Source organism: Zalophus californianus, chromosome 9, assembly GCF_009762305.2.
Source record: "Zalophus californianus isolate mZalCal1 chromosome 9, mZalCal1.pri.v2, whole genome shotgun sequence".
In the NCBI taxonomy this organism is placed as follows: Eukaryota; Metazoa; Chordata; class Mammalia; order Carnivora; family Otariidae; genus Zalophus; species Zalophus californianus.
Window position 1 is genome coordinate 127614910 of NC_045603.1, and position 26662 is coordinate 127641571.

At 47.2% G+C, this 26662-nt stretch overlaps 1 protein-coding gene across 9 annotated transcripts in view; it reads left to right on the top strand.

The window, feature by feature from the left end:
• Window positions 1-26662, top strand: part of FRMD4A (FERM domain containing 4A) — a 598644-nt gene that overhangs the window by 445488 nt on the left and 126494 nt on the right. For all 9 annotated transcript variants that reach the window (XM_027595361.2, XM_027595362.2, XM_027595364.2 and 6 more), the window contains 2 exons: window positions 12205-12297; window positions 23902-23986. In XM_027595361.2, the coding sequence (XP_027451162.1) occupies window positions 12205-12297; window positions 23902-23986 (178 nt within the window). The remainder of the gene's footprint in view (window positions 1-12204; window positions 12298-23901; window positions 23987-26662) is intronic.

The window sequence follows — 26662 nt, forward strand, 5'->3', positions numbered from 1 at the left end:
CTTTAAAGTCGATTTTGTATGGGTTTGTTTCCCATTAGAGTTAAATGAAAACTCCTGGAAATTAAATACTTCTCTCCAATGTTAGAGTAACAATAACAGGAAATGAATTTGATGATAAACTCAAAATGAAAAGTATCTGTGCAGCGTCACTGTCTCGGCTGAAATCGAATATAGCAATCGAAAATTCGTATCATTCCTCTGACGAAAAGTACATTTGTTTTCCGTGGTTTTCAATCTGCCTCTATAAAGTGGCATTTTGCGACCCAGGCAAGGAATATCTTTGCTAAAATTTCAATTTCCTTCTTAATGTACTGTTACCAAAGAGTACATTGAATACCTGCACAGATTCCTAGATAAGATGCAAAAAGGAAATGTTTCACAATTTTTTTCCTTCGTGTACACTCACTCCTCCTCTCTCTCTTTCCAAATGCTTAGAATTACAGAGATGATTTCCTAGAATATTAAAGAGAATGGTAGGTTAGTGGCTGGACAAGACAGTACGGGGGGCGGGGCGCGTGCCTCCTCCATCAAGATGGTGCCATCGAGGCAGGACAGGCTCAGACACAAGGACAGGAGGGGCCCACTTTGGGCAGTTGGAAGGATCATCAGATGCACCTGCACACAGGTGCACTTAGCCTCAGGAGCTGCAAGTGGGCAGGGTGGCCATCTGATTGATTGTCTGCACTGGGACGGTGTGAGTGAAAGGGCACGTAAATGAGGACTGTCTTGGATGAACTGGAACATTCGCTCTCTTAATTAGCAACGTTTCACATGCTGGTGTGATCGGGTTGCAGGCGTGGGGAGCAGAGCTCTGGCTTCCTCAGGAAAGCCAGGAGGGGCCAGGTCGGCCTCGGGAACTGGGCAGGAAGGGAAGCAGGAGAGTTGCCCTTGTCTAGAACGATCGCTATGCCTACAAGTAGGACCGGTGAGCACGGCTGGGAGCTGGGGGAACCTGGTGGGAAGGAGCTGGCATAGTAAGAAAATAAATGCTTTAAAACAAATATACATCGCAACTACCTTCACAGATGCAGATGTTTTCTACCCCTTTCCCTGAGAATCACGGTTAAACCCCCTAAATTGCTAGTCATACATTTCACTAATTAGAAGGAAACCAGAAGTTTCAATTAATCATATCCCATTGTTCACATTGCCCAAGTATGTTTACTCTTGTAAAAGGTCCGTGCACCCTGCATGAGCCCCAGTTAGACTTCCCTTTTGAATAAACAAGAATCAAAGAATGAGCATGTTGTCCCAGGCCAGCGAAGAAGAAATACGCCTGCTAAATGTTTCACATCTCTGCCTGAACAGCACAGGCCAGAATGAATCGGCTGTAAGGTAGAAAGTCACCCTCCGGGGCACCTGGGTGGCTCAGTCGGTGAGGCGTCCGACTCTTGATCTCAGCTCAGGTCTTGACCTCAGGGTTGTGAGTTCAAGCCCCATGTTGGGCTCCATGCTGGCATGGATCCTACTTAAAAACAACAACAACAACAACAACAACAAAAAAAACCCAGCCTGTGTGCCTTCGGTCTTCGTGCTCCCGGTTCTCTGGGCTGGCCAGGAGTGTGAGTGTGCCCCTGAGCACGTGAGTGTGAGGCCAAGCTGCCACTCCCTTGAGTGATGGAACTGGAGGCGTGGAGGGCTCTGGGGGGGAAGTCATGAGGAGGATGGGAGCCATCTTCTGGCAGGGTCCGGGGAGAGTGTGGCCACCCCCGTCCCCTTCACCCCAGGCCGGGCAGGAGGATCCGTCCAGCAAGCGTCAGAGTGGTAGAAGCTGATGGCAGCTCAGTGGGCAAGGGCTGCAGCTGCCCGGTGGGCCCGACTCACGGGGCCCCAGCTAGTGTCAGGGGCACCGCAGAAATCAAGAACCAGGGCCCCCGAGGGACTAGCCAAGGAGACAGAAACAAAGGGGTGGCCGTGACTCAGGGCCCAGTCAGTTGTGGCCTGACAACCCCTGGGGCCAACAGGTGTTGGCTGATGGCCTTGTGGGTCATCTGAACTTTCCTCCTTTTCCTGGTAGGAGGGAGGAGGACAGTTGCCACCATGAAGTTGTGCGTGCGGCTGCGCCCCAGCCTAGGTTGGTAGTCACGGGTCAGTGAGCACTTAGCCTTGCGATAGGCACCTCTGGCCCTCACTCTGGGCGCTGCCAGACTCACATAGAATCTTTTATTTTATTTATTTATTTGAGAGAGAGAAAGCAAGCAGTAGTGGTGGGAGGGGGCGGAGGCAGAGGGAGAAGCAGGCCTCCCGCGGAGCAGGGAGCCCGATGTTGGGACTCGAGCCCAGGACCCCGGGATCACGACCTGAGCCGAAGGCAGACGCTTCACCGACTGAGCCATCCAGGCGCCCCCAACATAGAATCTTTTAATAACCGTGTATCCGAATTGTGCGTGTGTACTCTGATGTGGAGTGTGTGTGGGTGAGGGGTTCATGCAGGTGCGACCCTGTACCTCCTATAACGAAATGAAATCGAAGCTCCATCTTTTATTATAGCCCATGGTGTACCTTGTGGATTTGCCTATTCAAGACTAACATTTGGAAAGGGCTTGTGAGCTGTAGAACACCGAACAAGTGTACGATCCACCAGCAGTATTAGATTCCTTAGAGTAGACTAGATGACTTCAGGGTCCTCGATGGCCAGCAAGGCCTTTCATTCTAACTGCTGTTGATGACATTTTGTAGGATCTGGATGGGCCTGGAGACGAGGTCTATAAAAGCAGAAGGAAGACAGGAAATTGGAAGGTTCTCTAAGCTTCTCTCACACCATCAGGTTATATTCTTTAATAAAGTGCCTAAATCCACCAGGCACGACTTTGGGCCCCAGGATATTTAATATCATTGGCTAATCCGCAGTTTTGCAGCATTAGTACTAGCTTTGCCTGTTTTAGTTTCACTTTTTAACTTTTTATTTTGAAATAATTAAACTCACAAGAGTTGGCAAAAAGAGCAGAGTTCCCCATAGACCCTGCACCCAGCTTCCCCAATTGTTATAGTTTACCAAGTGTATGACATTTTTCCAAAACTGAGAGATTAGCATGGGAACTAGTAAACTCTGATATTATTGGTACTAAACTATAGACTTCATTTGAGCTTTACCGGTTTTTCCACGAATGCCCCCTTTTTTTTTCTGTTCCAAGATCCAATTGCATTTAGCCCCCTCTTATTTTTAATAACTAATACAAAGAGACATCAGTGGTCATCTGTAGATGGTCTGAATGCTGGTGGTCCCTGCAAACAATGACATTTTGGCAGCCTTTAAAACATTCTGAAGCAAAGTAAGAGCCCAGTATAAATTTGATCTTAAAATAATTATGTTTTGCTAGAGTCGCGGTTCTCAGCCTTGACCGCACATTGGCGTCACCAAGACATTTTATAAAATACCAGTGCCTGGGACCTACCCCCCAAATTCTGATTTATTTGGTCTGGCTGTGGCCTGAACATCAAGATCTTTCAAAGCTCCCTGACGGATTGTAATGAGTAGCCAAGTTTGAAAAGCCCTGTTCTAGAGGGACAGGGGAAAGTTGGAGGGAATTTCTTCTGCCTCCTCCCTAAGATCCAAGAAGAGAAGTTGAGTTCACTCAAACTTTGAGTATTTGGGGCCAGACATGACCAATTATGTCATGAGACACGCCGGGGACCTGCGCAGTTACAAACTCTCTCCATTTCGGGGAGAGTCAGGAAACCTAATGTTTTGAGAACTAGCTCAGATTTAGTGTTTCCATGAGCACATAAGGTATAACTGAAAATTTCACTTATCAATCATTGGCTCCCATCATTGAAGGAAAGTTATTAGTACATTTTATTTTTGAAATATTTCCATGGACTATTTGGTTTTAACACCCAAGTTTTGTTTTGTTTTGTTTTCAGAGCCCGTGGTTCTGGTTGCATAATTTAAATCAGTAGAGCCCTGTTTGTAGTTAATCTGATCTATTCTCCATCATCATTTTGTTTCCTCTGTTTGGGTTTCTTTTTTTTTTTTAAAGATTTTATTTATTTATTTGACAGAGAGAGAGAGAGCGCACATGCACACGTGCACAAGCAGGGGGAACAGCAGAGGGAGAGGGAGAAGCAGGCTCTCTGCCGAGCAGGGAGCCCGATGTGGGGCTCGATCCCAGGACCCCGGGATCATGACCTGAGCCGAAGGCAGACACTTAACGGACTGAGCCACCCAGGCGCCCCTGTTTCGGTTTCTTTTTAAAGGAAAATGCTTTATTGAGGTATAATTGTTGATACACAAAGAACCATGCATATCTCATGTGTGCAATTCTATGAGTTTGGACATATGCAAACACTCTTCATAGCCAGTTGTATAATTTTTTAGTTAAGTTTTTAACTGTCGACAGAGGATCCCATCATCCAAAGCTCTAAATAACTTTTATCCTAGGGGTGCCTGGCTGGCTCAGTAGGTAGAGCCTGTGACTCCTGATCTCAGGTTCGAGAATTCAAACCCCACGTTGGGTGTAGAGCCTACTTATAAAAGTAATAATAGGGGTGTCTGGGTAGCACAGTCAGTTAAGCATCCGACTCTTGGTTTTGGCTCAGGTTGTGATCCCAGAGTCCTGAGATCGAGCCCCTTGTCAGGCTCCGTGCTCAGGGTGGAATCTGCTTAAGAGTCTCTCTCCCTTTCCCTCTGCCCCTCCTCCCTGCACGCACGCGTGCGCGCTCTCTCTCAAATAAATAAATAAATCTTTAAAATAATAGTAATAATAAAAATTGGGGCACCTGGGTGGCACAGTCGGTTGAGCATCTGCCTCTTGGTTTCAGCTCAGGTCATGATCTCATAGTTGCGGGATCGAGCTCCATGTCAGCCGGCGTGGAGCCCACTTGAGATTCTTTCTCCCTCTCCCTCTGCCCCTCCCGCTCATGCTCTCTCTCTATCTCTAAAATAAATAATCTCTAAAAATAATAATAATTTTTTAAAATAACTTTTAGTCTATTTAACAGAATTAGTCAAACACACTGCCAAGTTGAAGTAATGATTTTCATAGTATATTTAGATTTTAATTTGAATCTCCTATTAAAAATGTGAAGAATTGTGTGTCAGATGCTGTAAATGAGTATTCATGTAATGAAAACCTTGAAGACGTATTCAGAAAGCTGAGGGAGAAAGAAACTTGTTTAGCCATCATTGCATATTTTAAAAGCCAGGTACAATATACCAATTAAGAAAATGACTAGTTCTTAACCACTTATTCAATCATAGAACCCTTTGAAATTTGTTAACAGGTTACATTCCATCGCCTCCACCAAAATTTTCACACATAATAATTTATGCTCAAATTTTAGAGGGTTCACAGACACTGTGAAGCCAGAATCCTAGCATAAGAACCAATTAAGGATTTTTTTTTTTTTTTAACAACATGCTGTGTTTCCATTGATCGCATCATTGATTGGTACTATTTGCAGTCTGATTTACCCAAATAACTTAGGTCCCGAACGCCTTGTTGTACTGGAAGTGCATCCGTAGTCCACTGCCGGGACAGGGGGGAGAACCTTCTGAGTCCTTGCTCTCCTCGAGGAGAAGCATGACGAGCAATGGCGGAGGCATCTGAGAAGGGTTTGGGTGGTGAGCATTCCCAGTCTCAAGCTTATCTACAATTTGAAAATAACGTAGAAAAGCAGTTTTCCCCTTGCAGGAGAAACAACAGGAATACACGGCGCTGGGAAAGTAATTTTAGAAATAGGTTTGGGATTTTCATTCATGAAATGCTCTGTACCAGGAGACTGGGCGGGGAAATCGATGCCAAGACCTCCGTGCCTGGGTCATAACTGCTGCTCCTGGGAACATGGCATTCAGAGCTCAGCGCTACCCCGGAGACAGCCCATGTAGACATCCAGATGTCTGGCAAACCACAGTACCTTCTATTTAGTGACCAGAGAAGGGGTCTAGAACTCTTCCTGTGTGCAGCTGAGATAAATAAAGAATGCGGCCGTCTGAGGAGGCCGGAGGGATCCATGTCTTCTGACCTTTTCGTTCCCAGTGTGAGCGAGATGGTGGAGCTCAGATCCTGGAGTCAGTGAGCAGTGAATTTTCCCCGAGTATGGAGACCGTTTAGGGCAGGAGCCGTGTCTCTACGTGGATGGCTCTCATCACCCCGGCAGCATTGATCGATGGAGCATATTTGAAGCTGATGTATTTGTTCTTTAGCCAAGGTTTACTTAGCATCTGCTGTTAAGCCCTGGAAATAGAGAAATGACTAGCTTTGACCCCCCGTAAGACTTGTATTTTTAGTTCAGGAGGTAAATAATCAGATATAGTGTAGGAGGTGTTACAAAAGAAAATTCAGAACAGCCTTAAGAGAACATAGTGGAGGAAACAGTTCCTCCATAAATAAAAAATTAAAGCCATAAAGTCATTGGGACCAAACAGCCATCTGTTTTCCGCGATACTCATCTCTGTCTGTCTGTCTCCCTGTCTCTCTCTCACACACACACACATGCTCACTCACATAATTGAAGGTCACTATTTGAGAGTTTCTAGCTAAATCACTCTCCCTGAGCTGTTCTCAATGAGCCCATGTATCTCTAAGTAAGGACATGAACTAGCTAAACATTCTTCCCTTTGAAGAGCACTCTGCCCACCCCCCTACCCCCCATCCAGTGACATCCGTAAGAATTTTCACACTCTTGCTTTGGCTTTCTTTGGAAACTCATTCCATAGGAAATAACCTATCTACAATAGAAACCTCTAAAAGGCACGTTTTGTTCCCCCTTGGGGGTCCAAGAGGCGATCAGCTCAGACAGACTTATCACATACCTCCACCCTCCGGTAGCTCCCTATAAACAAAGCTCTCCTTAGGGCCATCTCTATTGAAGGTGCCAACGCTCAAAACAAAAATCTGTTTGTGTTATATGTAGAAGCTAAAAGCAATCTGTTAAATAAATGCATCCAATTTCTGTTGCCTGGAAGCAATTGCATATTTATTACTGGCCCACAGTTTGACCTATCGCCACCATAAACCAGCTTTAAAGATAGTTATCAGTCAAGCAGTAGCACAAATACTCTGAGTGTCAGCTGGGGCATTTTTTTATTTTTTGCTTTGTTACTGGTAAATGCACCGAGGTGAATTCTCAAATGAAAAATCAATGAGAATAATGAAAACCAAGCTATCAGGCATCTCTTAGTTAAACTGAATAGAGAAGATACTCCTTTGACTTGTTCCTTTCCCATCCCACCTGAACGTAAAAAAAAAAAAAAAAAAAAGTATTTGAGGAAGGGACTTGGTGCTGGGACCGTGGGGTGTGACGCAGGGAAGGAAGCGTCCTGTGCGGTGAGGGACCCTTGATACTGTTGGCTGTAGCAGATGTGACTTGGAGCCACATACAAGGAGCAGACAATATTTTAACAATCCCAAAGTACTGGAGCTTCCAGTTGACATTTCAGTCCATCTCTTAGCCTTTGCCCAGATATCAGGCAGTTCTCATAAGAGACCTTGGATGAGTTACTTGTCCCTTTGGTCTTTGCCTTTGTGAGCAGCCTGCGGTGAAGAGATTTTTGCAGGTGTGCAAAACGGAGGGGGCCACTTCCTCCCACCCGAGGGTCTCAGGACTCCGGGTGTGGGGAGTCTCCCTGTCCATGGTTGTCAGAACCCTGCATGCATGTGTGCGTCATGCCGTCCCTCACAGCCCTCAGCTGGGGGTTGAGGAGTTCAAGCAGAGGAAGTGGAGAAAGGAAATTCATTTTTCCTGGGAGGCTAGCTGTTTTGGGGTGATTCTGGCCTCCTGGTTCTCTCTGCTTCCTGATCATGTTCTCACTGTCTAAATATTTCAGTGTTTGGTAAATGCTAAACCAATATATGGCTGCAAACAAAGGAATTTCCAGTTAAATAAATTTATTATGAAACTGTCATTCTTTAAAAAATTTTTTTAATTTTTTAAAGATTTATTGATTGATTTGAGGGGGGGCAGAGGGAGAGGGAGAGAGAGAAACTCAAGCAGACTCCACACTGAGCACAGCCTGACACGGGGCTCAATCTCATGACCCTGAGATCATGACCTGAGCCAAAGCCAAGAGTCAGACACTTAACTGACTGCACCACCCAAGTGCCCATCTTTAAAAAAATTTTAATGTGGGGAATGAAATTCTCTAGAGAGGGAATCTATTCTTGTCTTCTGTTCACGTGGATGAAGAAGAGCAGTGAGCACCCCAAACAGAGTGGCATCCAAGGGACACCTATGTCTGTGTCCCTTCATGCACAGTGTCCCCACCTGGAGGTTCTTCACCAAGTGAATCATGCCCCCCAAGTCCCAGGTCGAATCCCCAGCAGTCCGTGTGGTCAGTAATGTTGGGCCATTGGACTGGGCTGTGGCTTTCTCTTGTGATAATCATAAAAAAGGTCTTCCCGCCAGACCCTTTATCACAAATTATCATCAGGCAAGAGATTAAAATTTAAATCTGCATGGTCATTGGATGGATTGCTGTTCAGAGTTTTCTCAGATTCTCTGCTTACTTGGCATCCATTAATTCCAAAGCCAGACGAACAGCTGAAGCTGTTTGCATCTCCCCTGTGACCCAGAGCCCATCCTCTGAGCCACCTTCTCTATAGGGCTGCCCCGGCCCTTAATCAGTTCAGGGCCAGGTACCGGACAGCTGGGGGCAGCCTACTTATGCCTCAGAGCCTGCCAGAGTCGTTAAAACTAGCCAACCCTATGCTGTTTCCCCTGCCTTGTCTTGTCTTTCCTGTGGAAACCCCAGTAAAGGCTCTGACCTTTGCCTTCTCCTTATTCCTTCTTAGCCTCATAACCAACACTGGTGTTTCCACCATGGCCCTGTGTGGTGTGGTGCACCTCTCATCACCAGGGAAGCTCTGGATAACATTCAACTTTTCTTTCAATAGCATTAACCTCTGTGTTGGCACTCAGTCACTTTCGCAAATTGAGATGCAGGCATACACTTATTGCTTTTGGTGGTAGTCATCCAATCAATGAGCAAGTCCTTTTGAGCACCTAACACTCGTCAGGCACTGTGCGAGGTTCAGGGATGACATTTTTTTTTTTTAAGTGTTGAAAACGTAACAACTTAGAGAGATGGGTTATATTCTTTAAATAACAAATTGTCCAAAATATGCTAAATGCTCTGTAGATGACACACACAGAAGCCTGGAGAAGTTTGAAAGGAACCCCAGATGGAAACAATGAAGGATGACTTCTCTGAAAGACTGGAACTCAGCCTTGAACAATGGCTAGCGTTCGGATAATGAGGAAGAGAGACTACTCCAATTAGGAGAAACAGCATGATCAGAGGCACAGCATAGAGCATGCATGGGGCATGTGTGCAAGAGGCTGAGCCTAAAGAGAAGGCTCTGGAAGATTTTGGACCTTTTCAGAGGCAGGAAGAGAGTGGCTGTAATTTATTATCCAATAATTAGGGCTAACATTTGTGTTAATACCTTCCATTTGATCAAGCACACACTTTTACCTTATGAAGTAGGTCTCTGTTTTTCAGATGTACAGGGTCTACTGGGGAGACAGAAAGCATACGCAGGGGACGTTCCACGGATGGTGGGGAGCGTGGGAGCAGTGTGCCTGGGGTGGGTGCCGTGAGGGTCCAGAGAGGAGCCCAGCCCAGGCTGGTGTGTGGGAAGGTGGGTCAAGGAGCACTTTCTGGAAGAGACACAAGAGAGCCAGGTCTTGAAGGATGGGTCAGGCTTCGCTCGGTGATGAAGGAGGGGAAGGGCATTCTAGGCAGAGAGAGCAACATGAGCTCAGGCACAGAGGTCTGAAAAAGTATGACCCTGTGGGGCATTCTCGGCATTTCCAGTACAACCAGAGACCAAGTTGGCACCTTCTGCTTCCAGATCCCGTGTTCTAGTTGGACAGGAATTTATCCCACCTTTCTGGAGGAAAGTGATCCAGTCGTTTATTTAGAAAACCTTTTTTCCCATTATTTTTTATCCTTACTATATTCAGAGAAGAATAACCAAACATGAAAGGTAAAGTTAGTAGAAAAAAAAATGTTTTTCTAGTTGGAGATTCATAGGAGGAGGAAAAAGAGCCCGAGCTCCTCAGATGGACACTCTCCAGAAGCAGATCCAAATGCCATCTCTAGAGCCACATTGAAAGAGGGATTTTCTGCAAAAGGTGCAGCTTGAATGAGCCTTAAAGTGGAGATGAAAACCTCTAGCATGTTTACTGTCTTGCATTTGTTGGAGGCAAGCATGTGCTTGGAGGAGCAAACATTCTAATGCAGTGAGTCAGACAAGTTTTGTCTCCCATTATCCACAGACCAATGCCAGCATTTCACACGTGCGTATACGTTATGAACGTGTTACACAGCATCAGGCACCCGAGGAGGCTTCGTGTATCAGTTGTGTCTGTTCAACATGAGCTTCCTGAGTAAAGGTGATTATAGGGCTTGGCCCTCCAGGCTGCTGGACTGAGATTGGGTCAGGAGAGGAGAGGAAAAGGCAGACTCCTCTGCTCATACCTGCCCCGTGGCTTTGCCCCACTCGGCAAAGACCATCTCCTCAACGTGGCCTCCCAGACCCTAGCAGCTGGTCCCTGCCCTCTGTAGCTTCATCTCTTTCTACTCACACGACACCAGCATGCCATACTTCTCCCTGCCTCGGGGCCTTTGCACATGCTGGCCGCACTGCTTAGAACATAGTCCCCCTTCTCTTTGCTAAGTTAACTCTCACTGTTCTTCAAATCTCAAACACCAGGCAGTACTTCTGAGCCCCAAACTCAATCAGGTCCTTACATGTTCTCATTACTCATGGTCCTTATACCATAAGTGTTAGGTCCTAATACCATTCTGATTAGTAATTCTTTTTTTTTTTTAAAGATTTATTTATTTACTTGACAGAGAGACACAGGCAAGAGAGGGAACACAAGCAGGGGGAGTGGGAGAGGGAGAAGCAGGCCTACTGCTGAGCGGGGAGCCCAATGCGGGGCTCAATCCCAGGACCCCGGGATCACGACCTGAGCTGAAGGCAGATGATTAACCGACTGAGCCACCCAGGTGCCCCCTGATTAGTAATTCTGCCATTAATTGTGGGAATTGTGGGTTGAGTGTCCTGTCTACCTACAAGACTAGAAGCTCAGGGGAACCGGAATCGTGTCTATTTTGTACACTGCTGCATCTCCAGACCCTTTCTCAGAGAAGGCGATTAATTAATATTTACAAAAGGAAAGAAGAGAGGGCAGGAAGAAATGCACAAGCCACTCCATTTGTGTATCATCAAAGGTCTCTGTGGTTCACTGTTTAAAATAGCTTTGACGAGGTAAAATTGACATACTATAAATACTCGGTAAAGAGTACAGTTTGATGCGTTTTGACTTGTGTCTACACCCATGAAACCCATCACTACCATCGAGATAATGAACATATCCATCACTCCCAAAAGTTTCCTCTTGCCCCACTGAAAGCCCTCCCTCGCACCCACCCCCCAGACAACCGCCGATGTGTCCTCTGTCAGGACAGATCAGTTTGCACCTTCTGGAGTTTCATATGGATGAAATCCTATAGTCTGTACTCTTTTGTCTGGCATCTTTTACTCAGCATAATCACTCTGAGATTGATCCATGTTGATGTTATATATCAATAGCTCAGTGTCTTTATTGGGGCAATAGTATTCCATTCTACAACTATATCATGCTCATTCCCCTACTGATAAACATTTGGGTTGTTCCAAGTTTTGAGCTGTTACAAGTAAAGTGTCTCTGCACATCTGCGTGTAAAAAAGTCTTGGCATGGACAAAGATTTCATTTCTCTCAGGTAAATACCTCGGCGTAGAATGTCTGGGTCATATGGTGGGTGTGAGTTTCATTTTTTAAGAAACTATTTGTGATTCACTTTTCACCCTGTCTGCTTCCAGCAAGGCGTTGTGAAGATTGCTAACATTTCTAAAGTGGGTTTTGAGTCCTTCGGGAAAAAAGGCACTCAGGAGGGTGGTGGTAAGGGAATTCAGGACGAGAGAGAGGGTAGGATTCCATTTTAATTTTAGCACAATCGAGGAAATGGATAGCAGGTCGCAAACCCCAGACTTTCTGATTGTCATTCCTCTCCTTCACGTCACATGGTATCTGCCGCTGATTCAGTATCCCCCCAGATAACTCCTTGAAGTTCTTCAAGTACTGAGAACTTAGGAGTGGGGTAGAGGTCCACATTGATCTGTGATCCAGCATGTTCTGCTGCACACATGCTTTCATCACAGAAGCTTCCACAAACTCCAGAGTCCTAACCCATTTGTCTCTCTTCTCCTCAGGGGACACTTAAACTGGCTTCAACTAGACCGAAGAGTATTGGAACATGAGTTCCCCAAAAAGTCCGGACCGGTTGTTTTATACTTTTGTGTCAGGTACGTACACCTCGTGTCCATCCTTTTGCTTCGTTGTTTTTTCTTTGTCAAGAAGTCTGGGAGGGCAGCATGATTACAGGAAAGGGGAATCAAGTTCGTTGTGGTCCATCTGTCTCAAACTAAACTGAGTCTCTTATAGTAACACAAATCCTGGGGTTATTAGTATTATTTTTGGTGGCGGTCATTTGGAGCTACATCACAAATGTCTGTGTCTTTTTTCCTTTTTTTTTTTTTTAAGATTTTATTTATTTATTTGAGAGACAGAGCACAAGCAGGGGGAGAGGCAGAGGGAGAAGCAGGCTGCCGGCTGAGCAGGGAGCCCGATGCAGGACTCGATCCCAGGACCCTGGGATCATGACCTGAGCCGAAGGCAGATGTTTAACAGACTGAGCCACCCAGGCACCCCTGAGTCTTCTTTCCTTTTCTCACAACTGACACTTGGCCTCTTGAAACTTGCCTATTTTATCTTATCCCAAATAGGAATAGTTGAAATGCAGCAGTAAACCATAGTTCAATGCATTCCCCAGGAAGGGAGGATACAGCTTAATAAAATACCAGAAACGATGGGCATTTTCTGTTCACTAATCTATTATAAGAAGTTTTATTCTGTGACTGCAGAGAATGTAATTTGCTGCTCACGGCTCACATTTGCAAACATGAAGTCAGCCGGACTTACCACTTTCCCTCATTTGCAGAAGGTTTTGGCAAGTCAGAGAGGGGGCTCGTGTCTTGGGTTCAGGGCCAAAGCCAGGATCTGAGCGTCCAGATCCAGCACCTCCCGGAGCACCCCGTCCTTGGAGCCACCAGGCAGTTTTTGTGCAGAACCTTCATTGTGCACAGCTGCAGGGGCATTTAGGCCCGAATGCCTCCATCTTCCAACGAACACCAGCACTCTTACCCAATACATGCACCCTGTCCTTTTAAAATATGTTAAAGTTCAATGGGGCGCCTGGGTGGCTCAGTGAGTTAAGCGGCTGCCTTGGGCTCAGGTCATGATCCCAGGGTCCTGGGATCGAGTCCTGTGTCGGGTTCCCCGCTCAGCAGGAAGTCTACTTCTCCCTCTCCCTCTGCCCCCCAACCCTGGGTCATGCGTGCACTCACACTCTCTCTCTCAAATACATAAATAAATAAGATCTTTAAAAATATGTATATGTTAACAAGTTCAAGAGCAGGACCACAAACAACTCACAGTTCAGTTCTTCCTAAAGAGCATGGTCAGGAATGCAGTTTTAATCATAGCCCTTTTGATACCATGGAAGGCATCAGAGAGCCTAAGTAAGAGTTAAAGGGTCCATGTCCCAGACGAGCATATATATCTTCACCTCTGCTGGCGGAGCAAAATTAAACTTGCTTTTAATGCCCTTCTTATTTGTTTAAGAGCTGCAAACCTATCAGAGCTAATCTTAGCCATTTCCATTACTGATGCGCGTGATCTTGATGTCACAGTCTCTTTAATGGTGGCTCCATTTTCTCAGATAAATGGAAAGGTAACCACATAAAGGAGAGTTCACAATTCCACCGGGGGTTGGGGGGGTATGGGGGTGCGGCAACATCGGGCAAGGCTCAGTTGAATTTAAGAGTTTCATTAACCTGTAATCAAAGGTGGATGAGTCCACTTGCCATAATACATCAGGATCTCCCCTCCTTCCTGCTGCTTTTCACCAACATTAATCAAGAAGAGAAAATACTGGGCTGGTTGTATATTAGCTGCTTTTTGCAAGGGTCTGTTATGAGCTGAGTTATTGGTGGGTTTTGGGAACCGAGCCTTGGAGGAAAGCTTGGGGCGCCATGAAATTGTCACTGAGGATATGCCGGCCGATCCAAGTCACTCGTGACTTCTGTCTGTGACACCAGATACACAGAGGAGAGCTGCAGAGGTAGGGCCCGGGCTTACAATACGGAGAAGCAGGAATGAATGCTTCTGCCATTTGCCACCTGTTTTCCTAGGTGGCTGCAGTAGGCATCGCGGAGAACACGCCCAGGGAAAAACTCTCCCGGGCCACATTTGGAGACAGACCCCTAGCAGAATATTGTCACAAGGTGGAGCTCCTTCTGTAGCTCATTGCAAAAGCTGCTCTTTCTGCAGAGGCTCGGCTTTCTGTGTCCAGCCTTGGCCACCTGAGTGCTTCTAACTCAGCAGCTCCAAAGCCAAACTCATCTTGACCTCCCCAGGCCTCCTGGGGTCCCTCAAGTCTGTGATGTCGTTATCCATTCAGTCCTGTAGACTTGAACCTTGAAGTCTAGATTCTCAGGTGCGTTAATTCTCTCCAGCTACTTCCACCTTCTGCCCTATCCTCCCCTCTCCCCATCATCTGTCACTTGAACTATTACCGCCTCCCAGGGTGGGTGTCACCTTGGCACCCATCACAGAGGATCCTGGCTCCCAGACCCCACTTTGCAGCCAGCTGAGCAACACAGAAGCAAAACACCAAGAGTCTGTTTTCTCCAAGAGAGGAGACAGATGCTCTCATGTAGGTGAATTGTGCATTTTTACCTTGGTGCCTGGGTAGAATTTCCAGCTTATACCTCGGTGCCTTTCCAGGGGTGCCCGCAGGCTATTTTCTCCAAAGGAATGGCAGGATGAATTATCTTCATGAAGAACTCAGACCTTGGACAATGCCGGGGGTCCATAAAGGAGCCCCCCCGTCTGGCTGGGCGATTTCCCCATGTGCACACTGACCTTTCTCATTTCTCAACAAGAGTGCGACGGCCGGAGCAGCCCCAGCCCAGCCAGCGGCACACGTGCGTGCCTGCAAGTGGTCTCTCTAGCCGCCCCTAGCCTCTCTCCTTTTGTTTAAACATCTGTAGATTCATCCCTGTAACACGTGCACCGTTAGCCTTCGTGGAAACGGAGAATAAAAGCACCCAATAAAAGACCGTGGAAAAGGCTGACTGCCTTAAGTCAAGATTTGGGAATTCATCCAGTGGAAATATTAACCCCGTATCACTGGGGATCTAAATTTGGGCTGCCATCCCAGCATGGCTTACTATTTGGCAATTATATATTCTCTTGCTGTAATGCATATTCGAAACATCTGTGAGAGTGGGGGCAGAATTACCACCTCCATTCAACCGATGATGAAAAACAAGACCCCAATATATTAAATAATTTGAATTTGAAATCAGGAAATTCTGCTTTCTCCTCTGAGCATATCCTAAAGGGCCTGAGGCTGGTGTCGTGCTGCTGGGCATTCTCAGCATGGCTGGACAGGGGACTGAAAATCCGTCTTCACTGACCCATGATTTAGCCTAAAACGACCTCCCCTTTCCTCCTTCTGAGCCAGATCACCAGGAGTGATCACAGAGCCTTCAGAGTCTTAATAATGACCTAAAAAGGGACAAGGTCTGAGGAAAGGGAACTATCCGTTATTAAACGTCCGTCCATTATTCAGGATGATTGTAAATCTTCACAGCCCTTGAATCAGGTATTATTATTCCTAGGTAAAGAGAGGGAGGTGTGAGGGGCACCTGGGTGGCTCATTCGGTTAAGCGTCTGCCATCGGCTCAGGTCGTGATCCCAGTGTCCTGGGACCGAGTCCTGCATCGGGCTCCCTGATCAGTGGGGAGCCTGCTTCTCCTTCTCCCTCTGCCCCTGCTTATGCTCTCTCTGTGTCTCTCTCTCTCTCTGTCAAATAAAATCTCAAAAAAAATAAAAAGAGAGGGAGATGAAGGCCCAACATGCTGATTCTCCTCCCAATACCACTAGTAAATTGCCACCTCTGTTCAGTTAGATCTGAGTCCAAACTTTGGGCCCTCCCCGCTGCACCACGCTACGTCTCTTTCCACAAGTGAAATGCGACCCCATGATTGCTTCTCAGAGACTCTGGCCGGGCCACAGGCCACCAAGTCAGGATCAGTGACTTTGGGCCGTCTCATGTTCCACACTTGGCCGCAGCTACAGGACCAGGGTCCACCCGCAGAGATGGCGTCAGGCGCGGATGCACCCCCACTGGGAGAGAGGGTGCGGAGAGCGGTCGCCCTCCCAGGCCTGCCATTCCAGGTCTGGCACTACTCAACTCCGAGTGGCCTTGGCGGAGAGCGCCCCATTGGCGGGGGAACATCCTGCAGTCGCAAAACTTGGAGGCAGGTTGGAACCTCCATAGGGGCAGAGGAAGGGGCCTCGCACATGGTAAAGCAGGAGTTTTCAGAGCCGAGGTATGTGTTGTTAGCCCCACTTGAGAACTTCTTGCCATCTGCTGAACGCCAGTGGGAAGGCATTCTCCCCGCACCGTGCTCTTTCCTCTCACGTAGGAAGACTCCACGGTCCCGTTGGCACCCTGAGCCGCATCACTACAGGGCCTGGAGAGCCAAGACCCACTCTCATTCAAGCTGTGGAGAGTGAGTTTCCTCCCTTGGGGACACTGAGCTGCACACTCACTGTTGGCAGTAGGTTCAGTTACCGATGCACAAATAGCCACCAGGCACTGACCGTGTTGTGGGCATTGGTTTAGGAGCTAAGGGTAGAGCGGGGAGCAGAGCAGGCGAACCCCTACCCGCGTGCACCTCTGCATCCATTTCCCTGAATTCTTGGGCCCTCTCAGCCTGCCCGTCCTCATCTCTGCTGATTCAGTCCAATCCATGTTACTACCATTGCAACCACCCCTTCCCCAGGACCACCCCCCCCCGCCTTTGCTGCCGGTCACATGCGTGCATGCCCCCTTTGTGCGCTTGTACACACAGGTAGGGTGGGATCCGTCCAGTCACATATTTCTTTTATTTCTGCCTCTGAGCCTCCGAGTGTGGTCAGGGCCGGGGGAAGGGGGTCACACAGCCGCAAGTTGGTACACGATTGCTTATGACCAATCTCACACAGCTCATCAGTGTTACTAGCCACTTCTGTCCATTGCACCTGCTCGGGGTCCTCTGCGTTGCCCATGGTGGCTTTTGCTCCCTCCCACAGACTCCAAACCAGAAGCTCACTCCTTTGCTGCAAGAAGGTGACATTGCTTATGATTTTGTGGAGAAAAGGAAAGCTGGCCCAAGGGAGCTTCAGCTTCCTGCTCACTTACTTAATTGTACCCGCCCATCCTGTGGCCTCCTTGCCCACCCGCTGCATGCGTGCCCGTGCACTCCCACGCACACCCCTCAGAGGGAGACTGACCCTTAGCCCAGCGTCCGAGGCTGGCCAGGTCCACATGTTCCAGCCCCTTCCAGCACCTCCGAGAACTCCCTGCTTCCAGTCTCCCATCTTTCTCTGTCTTACGCTGCCCCTTCTCCATGGATTCTTCCCCCCATGACCATGACTATTCTACCCTGACAAAAGAAAATACCCTCTCTGACTGTATCTTCCATCCGCTGCTGCCCCCTTGCTCCCACCGCTGTCCACATCACACGTCTGGAAGGAGAGGTCTGCCCTTGTCTCCTTTCTCGCCATCCCACCGGCTCCTCAGCTTGTGGCTGTCCCATCACGACCATGGGCACTGGCCGTCTCTAGGCCCCAAACTTCACGGGCACTTATCTGCCCCCTCTGCCTGAATCAATGGCGTCTTCATCTCTCTGCCCCCCAGACTTCCTCCTCTTCCTGTGGCACCTCCTTATCTCTGTGATTGGCCCCACCACACACCCAGCCAGAAACTGGGGCATCAACCTGGACTCTCCTGCACCTTGCCTTCTTCACTCACTAACTCCTGTTACCTCTGTGTCTTTGATAGCCGAGTTTATGGCCTGAATTAGGTCTTAGACCCACTGCTGACTCCCCACGAACACCCCCTTCCTGAACGAGAGACTCTCCTTGTTGTGGCTCCTTCCGTTCTCCTCTAGGTTACCACCAAGTAGCTTTCCAGAACTCTCATCTGCTCCCCTCCTCAAAATGTTCCTGGCTTCCCATTATCACGCTGCAGTTATGCTTTGCATGTCCCGTCTGACCTGATTGCCTCTCCTCCTGCTGCTCCCTTACCCGCCCCCCCGACACACACACACACACACACACACACACACACACACACACACACACACACACACACACACACACACACACACACACACACACACACACACACACACACACACACACACACACACACACACACACACACACCCGACTCTATGACCAGCCCAGCGATCCGTGTGTGAACAAGGTCACATTATCACGCTGCAGTTATGCTTTGCATGTCCCGTCTGACCTGATTGCCTCTCCTCCTGCTGCTCCCTTACCCGCCCCCCCGACACACACACACACACACACACACACACACACACACACACACACACACACACACCCGACTCTATGACCAGCCCAGCGATCCGTGTGTGAACAAGGTCACATCCATCTGCAGACCACCGCTTGGAACTACGAGACAAGCTCCCCAAATCTGAGAACAGTGACCCTCTGACCGTATTCACCAGGCAAGCTTAAGAAATAGGTCAAGAAAATTTATAGGAAAAATTTCCCTACACACCCAAGGAAATCTCTGGGTATTTCTGTAGGAACACGTTTGTGCTCAGAATGGTTCCCTCCCTGCCTGGGCTGGTCCTTCAGTCGTTTCGTCTTCAGCCAAGTGGCCCTGCAGCGCTGATCATCTCCACTGTTTGTAGGAAGATAAATAGAGATTAGATTTGTCTCCGCAAACTGAGGTTCACCAACAGTAAACTGAAGTGAGCACGAGAGAAAGAAAGAGGGAGAGAGGCGATCCCAGGAAGCTTTATTCCGGGAGTGGGGATTTGATAGCCGAGTTTATGGCCTGACTGTTGGGGTCTTTCCTGGCTGGTCGAGACAAGCAGTTGCTCTTTCCTGTCACCACAGTAACAATGAAGGCAGGGATCCTAAAGTGAGGGGCCTGCTAACCAGAACTTGCTAGATCTCAACTGGGTGCCCCACTGAAGATTTTTTTCGAGCTGGTGAAATTCTAAAGATCAGAGATATTCGGCCCCAGAAACTCACAGCAGCACCAAATACCCTTTTCATTCCTGTTGCTCCTTTTTGCTGCTAAAAGTCAGCATTCCAAATGTGACCCTTGTGTTCGTGACAAAATGAAATCAGCGGTCCATTTAATTAACACTTGCTGGAAAGATTTGGTGATTCCCCAGTGCCACGGGGTGGATGTGGGAGGGAAGAGGAGGAGCGAGCCGTTCAGAGGAGGAAGGCTGATTGCTGCTGTCGGAGGCGTTCGTGGGTTACAGGGGACGAGACTACCCAAGGCCTCAGAGCCTCTTGATTTTTTTATGTGCCCAAACACGTAAGAACATAGAGCATATTTATTCCTGCTTCAGAGCGGCAGATACAGTGTCTCAGGCTGACATCATCTGGGCCAGGTTGGGTGTGACATTGCTGATGGTTTTCAGGGAACAGACTTAGCCAGGTTTTGCCCTTGGCCCAGGACAAAGATTGGCCCTTTGACTCAAAAAAAAAAAAAAAAGCCATCAGATTCAGTCCTGCTAAATGTGCCCAAAGAGCCTGTTTTAAAGTGTAGGTTTTATTATTACTCCGGTAGAGGTACTCAGGGACCAGGTACTCAGGTACTCCCAACACATCAGGAGATGGTGGCCATAGAAAAGACAGCTTGCTGCTCACGGTTCCTAGGAGGAGGGGGCACGCCACACCAGGCAGGGCTGCCCAGGGGCAGGGACGTTGGTCAGGAGGCAGAGGGAGTGTGGGGAAATGTGGGGAAGAGCCTTTGTTTTGTGGTTTCTGCAGGAAGGAATGGGTGAGGCAGGGTAATCAGGTTTAGGCTTGGCTACTTTGAATCATTTCATCAGGCTTGGGGGCACCGGGGCTGTCCAGAGTTGTCTGGCCCTGGCAAGGGCCCTGGGGTCACAGCCTGGAGGGTGAGAGCCCCACAAAGGAGCAGGAAGGGTGTGTGAGCTCTTGATTGGCTGGTCTGCATATGAAAGGCGAGCTCACACCTCTAAGGGACTGGTCAGCACTGGGAGGGGCCTTCCCTCCACAGCCACCAAGGCCCCAGATGTCAAAGCACCAGAAACCCACGGTTAATACAGAGCCAGACTTGGAACTGTCCTTGCAGACCCTGTGAATCTACAAGAAAGCATTCAGCTCCTTGGCTTTACCCAGAGACCCGGAATTTTCTTTGTGAACCAGGTCTTTGAGGAAGCGCTCCCCCAACCGCAACCGGCACAGTGGTAGTTAAGGAAATGCAACATCGCCACCTACTGGCAAAAACTAGGAGCTCTCATGAAATCAAAAAGAACAGAACTGGTTTAAAAAAAAAAAAAAAATCCAGATTTTGTACCCAAACCATCAGTGTTTCCCACTTCCCCCAGAAGTTTCTGCTCCCTGGTGCTCCCGTAGCTTGCCCTGAGCCTCGGTGTGTGGATTGAGATGTCTGAGGTCTGTTTCTCTCTGGGCATTTTGACTCAACAAGTTCCCTAGTGCGGATGGAAAGTTCAGGATGAGTTAAATATCCAGGGTTACAGAATAATAATATGACAGGCCTGGAGCTCATAAGTTTTCCAGGCTGCTTCTCGGTGATAAAGGTTAACGGGAAACTGGTTCTCAGTTTCTGTCAAGAGTTGGTGGTTTATTTTTCCTCATCTCAGAATAGGTTATTTTCTCTGCCTTCCTGCCTCGTGTCCAGCCAGACCCGTAGAACTCCGGGGATATGAATGCTGTCGCAGAGAACAGAACCTGCCCTGTCCTTTCCAGTTTCCGTTGCTGGGCGTGGATGGGGTGTTATGTTTCCTTCTTATACTATTGAGGAGAAAATGGATGGTAGGGGTAGCAAATGTCCTCACTCCTTAATTCTCAAGAATTGAAACAAATGCAGGAAAGACACAAGGCGTTGCTTTGAAAATTATATGATTTCGGACCAAACAGGTTTAGACTCAGAGTGATTATTGCAGAACTGAGCTCAAACTCCAGAAATTTCTGCTGTTGTCCTGGCTTTAAGAATCGAGGGGAGCAGTGGCTTGCTTGTGCAACTTCCCACGTTGACAGTGAGCGAAGGGCAGGGGGGCAGGGCCCGGATGCAGAATACGAGCCCCGCTGACTGGGGATTTCGGGGACATGGGTGGGAGGTCACTTAGCTCCTCCCCCTCCTGCAGTGCCTTCACTGCCCCTCTCGCTGTCCCTCCTGAGAGCCGCACCTAGCAGCCCGCGGGGAGGAGGCAAGCTGACCAGCAGAGTCTTTCACTCCCAGACACTTACTAAGCCCACGTGTGTGCCAGGCGCTGTGTCAGTGCTGGAGATAAACAAAAATGAATGGGATTTGGCTTCGCCCTCCAGGAGGCCGTGCACAGCTGAGAAAGAAGATGCCCTAGGGAGCAGAAAAGTACAGGACCCTGGGGGAGCACGGAGAGCGGAGGAGGAGCCCGGGGGAGGAGCTCTTCCCTGGGGGCCATCAGCAGAGCCCAGGAAAACATGGTGTTCCTGAGTGAGGGCAGACGGGAGCAGGAGTGGTTTGGGGTGTGGAGGATGGTGGTTTCTGGGTCGAGAGCAATAGCTTGAACAAAGGCCCGAAGCAAGATTCATCTGTAATGGGCCACGCTTGCAAGTCGGCCTCCCTCGATCCCTTCCCTCCTTCCCTTTTCCTTCTTTCCCTCCTGCCTGCCTGCCTGCCTGCCTGCCTGCCTGCCTTCCTTCCGATTTTGCTATTCTGACTACCCCCAGTCAAAAATCCTTCACAACAAATGTGGATTTTTTGTTATTAAATCCAATTTAACTTATTTTGCTTTAAGACCTAGAGTTTACTACATTTCTTTTTTTTTTAAGATTTTTTTTTTTTTTGAGAGAGAGAGAATGAGAGAGAGAGAGAGAGAGAGCATGAGAGGGGGGAGGGTCAAAGGGAGAAGCAGAAGCCCGCTGATGCGTACAGGACTGGATCCTGGGACTCCAGGATCATGACCTGAGCCGAAAGCAGTTGCTCACCAACTGAGCCACCCGGGCGTTCCTTTGGGACCACTGAAGACCCTTTATGGAGCCTCCATGACCTAAAATACCTCCTCCAAAAAGCAAGAGGCAGGTGCTTCTTTTTTTTTTTTCTTGCAGGGAGAGACCGGGTGGCAGAGGTCCCCCAAGGATCCTACTCATTCCCAAACTTTGTAAGAATGAGCTCCATACTCTAATCTCCAAATATTTTGTAGACTCTCACCTAGGGGAAATTGTATTAATACCTGTTTATTGAAAATATCTGCTAGTATCTGAAGTTACTCTGGATTCACTCACAAGTTGAAACGAGTCTGTATGATATTAATCACAGCAGCCTCTGCACACCCACACCGGAAAAATGACAGAAAACATAATCCATCTGCGGACAAGAGGTTACAAACGGGTGGGCTGTGGGCTTGTCCTTGCCTAGGGGTGTGTTTTGTTAGCCTCGTGCAATGTTGGTTTGTTGTTTTTGTTGCTGTTATTGTTGTCTTCATCCAAATGAGTTTCCAATATTTGACAGCCGTAGACTTCTTAGGTGGAGAACCACTGACCGGCTCCCTCAGTCTTCTTTTACAGTCTGGAAAACAGAAGCCCAGAGAGATGAAGTGATTTGCCCTAAATCATACAGAGCTGGGACCAGATCACTGGTCTCTTGACTTCCTCCCCAGGATTCTTTCCATCATACTGTAACGCTGTTCTAGAAGGACCTAGCCCTTACCTTCCCATTACACCTGCTACTGCCACCGCCACCTCGGGGTAGCCCCAGTTTCCAGGAGGCAGGTATCCAGTGGCCCCACTCAGGGCCTGTTCCCTGGCAAGGCTCTGCCTTCCATCACCCCCTCCCTGCACGCGACTGGTCCCTAGACAAGTACAAGTGCCTAATCTGATTACGTGATTTAATAAACGCCAAAGTCGATGCATAAAAAGGTGCATTAAACGTAAACGTAAATAATTTCAGCATGTTTCATCATGAAAGAAATCTATAAGCTCCATCTGGATAAAAATCCAATTCTCATTTGGCTTAATATGCATTAATACCACAGCATTAAGAGCACTTACCACAGCTCTCTGGATTCGCAGAAATCAAATCGCACCTCACCGCCTTTGGGAAGATAACGTCGTAACCATTTGAAAGAGAAATAGGGCCTCCTTTTTCAATTGAGCAGAAGAAATTATCTTCAGGAAATCCAACTCAACAGTGATTAGGACCAAAACAATGTATGAAAGTCCAATAATATTATTTAAAAATTGGGGGACCTGGGTGGCTCAGTTGGTTAAGCGACTGCCTTCGGCTCAGGTCATGACCCCAGGGTCCTGGGATCGAGTCCCACATCGGGCTCCCTGCTCGGCGGGAAGCCTGCTTCTCCCTCTCCCTCTGCCTGCCTCTCTGCCTACTTGTGCTCTCTCTATCTTTGTCAAATAAATAAGTAAAATCTTTAAAATATATATATATATATGTGTATAATTTAAAAATTGGAAAGCGGCTCAAGAGAAAGAAAGGAGATGGTTGAGTTTAACCCCCCCTCTGGTGGGAGTCCCAGCTCCCTGGCTCTGGTCAAGGTTGTCAAGCATGGCAGTCCTCATGTGCTAGAAAGGGGCTTGAAAAACTCTGCTTTCTTTCAAAAAAGAACCATATGAAAACAACTGACCACATCTTTTTCTTTTTCATTTAGGATGGGGAGTTCTGGTCCTCATGTCAAATCCTGTAGCTCAGAAAACAGCTGATTTTCAGCTTGATCAGTTGCTGCTTCTGTGGCTCATTAGCAGTTTTTCTCTTTCAGGTTCTATATAGAAAGCATCTCATACCTGAAGGACAATGCTACCATCGAGCTCTTCTTTCTGAATGCTAAGTCCTGTATCTACAAGGTAAGAACTCTCCTCCCATTCAGCTTTCCACTGAAAGCCAAAAGTATCATTTGAAGCCAGAAATCCCAAGTTGTTGCCCCAATGTGATTTTATTGATTAGTAAACATAATTTATAAGTGGATTGCTATAAATAAATGAGAACGTCCTAAAATAATACTATTCATTTAACTACAGGATTCCTCCTAATCCCATCACTAAGTTTTGGCTCCTTGGAAGTGCGCCTTTACCTGATTTTAGGGGTCCCCTTCCCCTGGCAGCTGAGACAAAGAGGAAACATGGACAGGGAGGGCAGATGCACTAGTCCATGCAGATAGTTACCCCTAAGGATGAGTGGACTTTTTTTTTTTTTGCAGAAGTCTTTTTGGTTTATTCTTCCAGGTAAATGTTAGAAATACATCGTCATATGTGGCCAAACAAAAACACACACAAAAAAACTTCATTGGAATTGTATCAAATGATGGAGAGAAGTTTGGACAGGGAGGGAGAATATATAACTTTAAAACAGTAACTCTTCCCATTCATAAGTATGAAATGTTTCTCCATTTAGTAAATTGTTTTTATGTCCCTTAGTTAGGTTCTATAGTTTGTATAGTTCTTTCTTTTTAATTTATTTTAATTTTTTATTTAAATTCAATTTAGTTAACATATAGTGTATTATTAGTTTCAGGGGTAGAATTTAGTGAAAACAGAGATGGAGACAAACCATAAGAGACTCTTAACTCTAGGGAACAAACTGAGAGTTGCTGGAGCGGAGGGGGGTGGGGGATGGGGTAACTGTGATGGGCATTAAGGAGGGCACGTGATATAATGAGCTCTGGGTGTTGTATGCAAAGGGTAAGTGGACTTCTTACAACCAAATGCATGCATTATCTGACTATTTTTAGATATTCTGGCAATATCTCTCAAAGGGATGCTATTGGCACTTTAGGTGGGCAAAATTTTTTAATTATACTAAAATACACATAAAATTTATCATTATAATTACTTGTAAGTATCCAGTTCAGTGATTTTAAGTGCATTCGCAGTGTTCATGTCTCCATCCATCTCCAGAACTCTCTTCCTCTTGCAAAACTGAAACTCTGTACCCACTAAACGCTAACTCCCCGTTCTACCCCCCCCCCAGCCCCTGGCCACCACCATCCTACTTTCTGTCTCTATGAATTAGACTACCCTAGGGGCTTTATATCAGTGGATCCTATAGTGTTCATCCTTTTCTGACTGGCATAGCTCACTTAGCATTATGACCTCAGGGTTCATCCACGTTGTAGTGTGTGTCAGAATTCCCTTCCTTTCTAAGACTGAATAATATTCCATTGTATATAGAGACCACATTTTTTCATCCATTCATCTATCAGTGAAAACTTGGGTTTCTTGCACCTTTTGGCTATTGTGAATAATGCCCCTACGAACATGGATCTGTAAATATCTCTTCAACACCCTGCTTTCAGTTTTTTTGGGGTGTATACCCAAAAATATGGTAATTGTATATTTAAATCTTTGGGGAGCTGCCATATTGTTTTCCACAGGGACTGCACCACATAATATTCCCACCAACAGTGAGTAAAAGTTCCAATTTCTCAACATCCTCTCCAACAGTTGTTATTTTGTGGGTTGTATTTTTTTTTTTTTTAAAATAGCCATCCTGATGGGTGTTGGGCAGTATCTCATTGTGATTTTGATTTGCATTTCCCTAATGATTAGTGTTGCTGAGCATCTTTTCATATGCTCATTGGCTATTTGTACATCTTCTTTAGAGACATGTCTGTTCAGGGACAATTCTCAATTGAGTGGGACAGTCCCTTGCACTGCATCCAGTTCCCCCATCTGCTTGCAGTGTTTCCTTTCATTGGCCAACCCAAAACGCCCACATACGTTTCCAGCACACACCCCTGCCTGGGGAGAGGGGCTTGCAGACACCACCGGGGCTGAGATCCTCTACTGGGAGAAGGTATTTGTTTGTTTGTTTGTTTTATTATGTTCAGTTAGCCACTGTATAGTACATCATTAGTCTTTGATGTAGTGTTCAGTGTTTCATTAGTTGCATATAACACCCAGCAATTTCACTCCTAGGTATTTACCCCAAAGACACAGATGTAGTGAAAAGAAGGGGCACATGCACCCCAATGTTTATAGCAGCAATGTCCACAATAGCCAAACTGTGGAAGGAGCCGAGATGCCCTTCAACAGATGAATGGATAAAGAAGATGTGGTTCATATACACAATGGAATATTGCTCAGCCATCCAGAAGATGAATACCCAGCATTTGCATCAACCTGGATAGTACTGGAGGGGATTATGCTAAGTGAAATAAGTCAAGCAGAGACAGACAGTTAGCATATGGTTTCACTCATATGTGGAACAAAAGCAATAGCATGAGAGAAGGTATTTGAAGGAAACACCCACACTGCTTCCCTTGTGTGTCATGACTGCAAGCTTCAAGGCACCACCTCAGGTCAGCTCATTAACAGCCACAGAGAAGGACAGCCTATCACCTGTGGCAGGCTAGGTGCTGAGTGCTTTCTGTAAGTTGTGTGGCTGAATCTTCCCCACACTTAAGAGGTGAATATTACTTTTTATCCCTGTTTCCCCTGGGAGGAAGATGAGGCACAGGGAAGTTAGGAGATTCGCCTGAAGTCACAGATCTACTGAATGGCAGTGTCAGTGGGGGCTGAAGC